The sequence below is a fragment of the Mercurialis annua genome, linkage group LG1-X (genome assembly GCF_937616625.2).
Source record: "Mercurialis annua linkage group LG1-X, ddMerAnnu1.2, whole genome shotgun sequence".
In the NCBI taxonomy this organism is placed as follows: Eukaryota; Viridiplantae; Streptophyta; class Magnoliopsida; order Malpighiales; family Euphorbiaceae; genus Mercurialis; species Mercurialis annua.
In genome coordinates, this window is record NC_065570.1 from 58867404 (window position 1) to 58871854 (window position 4451).

General features: G+C 38.6%; 1 protein-coding gene and 1 non-coding gene across 2 annotated transcripts; both read right to left on the reverse strand.

Annotated features, from left to right (window-relative positions):
• Positions 1–380: 380 nt before the first annotated feature.
• Positions 381–3594, reverse strand: LOC126673951 (uncharacterized). The gene is made up of 2 exons (XM_050368292.1): positions 3518–3594; positions 381–1758 (listed from the first exon to the last, which is right to left on the reverse strand). The coding sequence occupies exons 1-2, from the start codon at positions 3592–3594 to the stop codon at positions 381–383; spliced, it is 1455 nt and encodes a 484-aa protein (XP_050224249.1).
• A 378-nt stretch (positions 3595–3972) lies between these two features.
• Positions 3973–4079, reverse strand: LOC126666365 (small nucleolar RNA R71). Its single transcript, XR_007637869.1, has one exon. It is a non-coding gene; the product is annotated as a small nucleolar RNA R71 (small nucleolar RNA).
• Positions 4080–4451: the final 372 nt, after the last annotated feature.

Below are 4451 nucleotides of genomic sequence, written 5' to 3' on the forward strand. Positions count from 1 at the left end.
GAATTTGTGCCAAACTAATTTTCAAGAGTTTCTTTAACTTCTTTCTAAAAAACAACTGCACGAAGACTCTTAATCAAATTATCTTGATAGAAGCAAAAAGTGGATAAGATCAGTTAGAATACATAAGACTTATAGCAGAAACAGCCATACTGAAAAGATAATGTAGAAAATTCTGCAAGCAAATGGCATTCATATTTATAACAATAAAGCACCACATAGCACACATTTACTCCCCCTTTTTGTCAGACATCAAAAAGAGAGTGGGGAAGAAACAAAATAGCTTGATAAGAAAATAACATCCATCATAAACAAAGATCAAAACATAAAGAAGCATAGTTTTAAAGATAGAAAAGTTCTAAACGAAACTAAAACAGATAGATTCAATCATCTAGGACAGCAGGAATGTCCTTGGAACCTATTTCTCCAGGTGAGACTTTGAGGGTTTCAAGCTTTGTGGTGGAACGGGTGGCTCTTTTAGACACAGAAGGGGGAATGCTGGACTGATCAGCTTTAGAAGCAGGTGAAGAATCAATTTCCAAAGGCTCAGTGTTTTCAGGATCAGCTCCAGAAGTACCCTGCACTACATCAATTCCTTTAGACTCTTTCTCAGCTTGCTTTAATGGAGATAAGGTAGGCATCATCAGATTCTGAATGTCCTTCTTTAGTCCCGACAGCCATAGATCCATGCTCTCTCTAGTAATCTTCTCAATTAGCAGAAATTTTTCATCAAGTAAAGATTGAATGTTGACTGAAGCTGCAACAGGTTCTTTGCTGGTATTAGCTTTTGCAGAATGACAAACAGCTTCATCTTTCTCCTTTGCTTTCAAAGCAAGGTCTTCAGTCTCAGTAACTGCATCATGGTGTTGTTGAGTATCTTCCACTACATCATCTTTCTTTTCGGATTCATCATAACCAGGTACCTCAGAAGGAGTTTTAGAATCCTTCTTTCTGTGGGCTGTTTCCTTTGGAACACCTTTCTTGGTTAGCACAATTTTTCTCTTCACAGGAAGTTTAGAAGGCCTGGTATTCACAGCCTTGATTTGAACTCCTAGATTTCTTTTCTTGTTGAGTGCTTCTTGCAGAGTCTCAAGATCTGCTGAGTCTGTCTCTTCTGAATTAACAGAATCCGAGATTTCCAAAGGCAATTTCTCCTTAGCAGATGCAAACACCTCTTTTTCAGAAAAAGAGTTCACTTCCTCTTCAGACAGAATCTTAATTCCTGAACTTTCCTTTTCAGTTTCCTCATCAGAATCAACTTTTTCATCATCACTAACAAGCTCATCATCATCCACAAAGTGAGTTGCTTCAATCTCTTTAGTCTCTTTGAATTTCTTAGTCTTAGACACAAAACTTTGTCCAATAACATCCTTCTCTTTTAAAGCAGTAGACATTTCTTTTGAAAAATTGATACCCAGGTGATCAAAAAGAACAGTTAATAACATGGCATAGGGCATACTCTTAGATTTAGAAGTGCTGGTCAGTAAGTTCATTATTAAGTAACAAAGATTGAACTTTTTCTTCTTAACAATGTGCCACATTAGACAGAGTTCAATACTACTCACATAATCTAAAGAGCCAGATTTTGGAGCAATAAAAGCAGTGATAAATTTGTGTAATACCCGATAGTTGGTGCTCAAGGAGGCAGAGGACACATCCAAAAGGCCAGCCCTTTTGCCTTCACAAATCTCCTTTTTGAAAAGATCTTCCTGAAAGTCTGAAGCTTTCTTAATCTCACTCTTCTTGGCTATTTTAGCCCCTCTGTTTGGTATACCGAATGCTTCAGAAAGCAAATCCAGCGAAATGACAAATCTTTCTCCTTTAAGAGTAATGATAGGAGTATTTTTACTCCTATCTTTAGCGTCGTTTCCGCATGCTTTATTAACGTTTTATCACGGTTTTATGGTATTTCGTATGCCTTATTACGTGTTTTAGTATTTCAGGTACTTAGGAGCATTGCGGAAGCATTTTGGTGCAAAAGTTGGAAAAGACGACAAAAGCGATGCGGAAGCTCATTTGCAAATCTGAAAAGCTGACCCCGGGGCACTAATTGACCAATTTGGACTAGCTCGAAGCCTCAAATGAACTCGTGATCTTCATGAAAGTTAAAGTAGACGTCCTGAGCTTTCCAACGGTTCAAGAATCGACTGAATCGGACATTTCTACACCGAGTTACGAAGGTTTGAAAATCGAGATTTGGAGCAGAAAATGGCAGCTCGAATCGGGCTTCTCATTTAGCCCAAGGAGCTCTATTCGAACTTGGGCTTGCTGGAATGGGGAAATCTTAATTCAAGATGCATTAAGGCTTTATTAATTTGCTATTTTTGGGCCCAACACATGTGTAATTGAATGTTTGTCTTTTTCCTTCTTTTGTAAGTACTATATATATGGGGCCTTATCTTTATTTTAGGTATAGAAGATTTTGCTAGACATTATTCTATTTTGTACTTTTGAATCTTCTCCTAATTTTAGAAATCCCCAAGTGTAGTCCTTACCTTCTTCAATAGAATTTCCAGATTTTCATATTTTCCTCCATTGTTGAATACTTAAGCTTTTTCTATTGAAGATTTATTCTCATTTTATTATTGAAGTATTATCTTCTTGAATGTTATTGGCTTGGGTTTCTACAAAGGTAACTAGATCTATCTCTCAATGATTTATTATTCTATTTGCTTGATGTTTGTTGTTTTAGCCATGGTTGGCTAAACCCCATGTTTGGGGGTTAATTTGAATCTTAGTTGTGTATGATTGGGTTAGGGTTTTGGGGTTGTGTTGATTGTTCTAATTAAGGAACCTAAAGCTTGCTTAGATTAGCTACCTAAGTATTGTTCTTAAATTAATTCTCACCTTGAGAGAGGGTTTATTAGTTGGATTTGATTAATTAGAGACTTAATTAGTAACACCATGAGAGTGGGTTAGTAATTAGGTGGCCTATGAGTTGTGATTTATTTGTTAATTGCCTCTATTTGCGTTTGGTGCTACGAGAGTAGGTTAAGCTCGATTAGTTGCGGTTTTGTAGCTCCTTGAGGCTCGAGAGAGCGGGAGTTGCGGTCTAGAACACTCGGTCCTCGTTTAGAACCCTAAACCCGATACCCTTGATTGCATGACCTAAGAGGATTATTAGCTCCCAAACCTCTTTATCACTTGAATTTCGTTAATTATTTTAGTGTTTATTCGTTTCTTTAAATTAGTAAATTGTTAATTCCTAGACTAGCGTAAGTTGTTAGTAGTTGGTTGATTAGTTATTAAGCAAAAACACTTATTCTCTTGCTAAACGAATTGAATCGCAACTAAGTTCATTCTCATCGATAATCACTCTTGAATTCACTCCTTGTGGGATCGATAACTCGGACTTAGGTCCACTCTATTACAAGTTGGGTTTTTCTCAACAAGTTTTTGGCGCCGTTGCCGGGGAGTGACGAGTGTTTATTGATTGATTGAAATTAGTTATTGTTCGGTCGAGTTAGCTTTATTTTCTGTTTTTTATCACTTTTATTGTTTTAAGTTATTGTTCGTATACCCGTTATCATGGAACGTGGGGATGATAACTATGAGGAAGAGCAACAAGGGGACAATCACCCTCAAGTTCAAGGCCATCAAGCACAAAGACAAACTTTGGGGGATTTCTTCCTCCCGGATGTGGATAATGCTACCTATGGGTGTTTTGCAAGGCCGGTCACCGCGGCTACTTTTGAGATCAAGCCTAGCACGATTCAACTCCTAGAGAATCGGTGCCAATTCTTTGGGTTACCAAGTGAGGATCCGAATGAACACATAGCCAAGTTCTTGGGAGTGTTGGACACATTCAAGCTCCATAATGTCACCTCCGATCAAATCAAGCTTCGAATGTTTCCGTTCTCACTAAGAGACAAGGCTAGCTTGTGGCTTCGATCACTTCCTAATGCATCTATCCACAATTGGCGGGATCTTGCTCAAGCTTTCCTTCACAAGTACTTTCCGATGGGGAGAACCGCGAAGTTGACAAAGGACATCATTGATTATTACCAATATGAGGGGGAATCTCTCTATGAAACTTGGGAGAGGTTCAAGGATCTCCAAAGGCACGTACCTCATCATCGGCTTGTAAGGGAACATGTGCTTCAAATATTCTATAATGGTTTGGGTGAGATCACAAGATCTACCATTGATTCGGCCGCGGGAGGTTCTTTGATGCAAAAGACGCTTGATGAGGCTAATGAGTTGATTGAAAAATTGGCTATGGTGAGTAGCACTTGGTCCTCGGAAAGGAGAAGACCACCGGCTCAAAAGGCATTAATGACACTTGACCAATCCAAGGAGTTTGAAGCGATGAAAGCCATGAATGCCTCTTTACAAAGTCAAGTTGATGCTTTGAAGAAACAAGTGGGTCCACGGAATGCTCCGGTTGCATATGTTCAAGTAGGTTGTGAGCATTGCGGAGATTTCAATCATGGAAGTAATGAGTGCTATGCCAT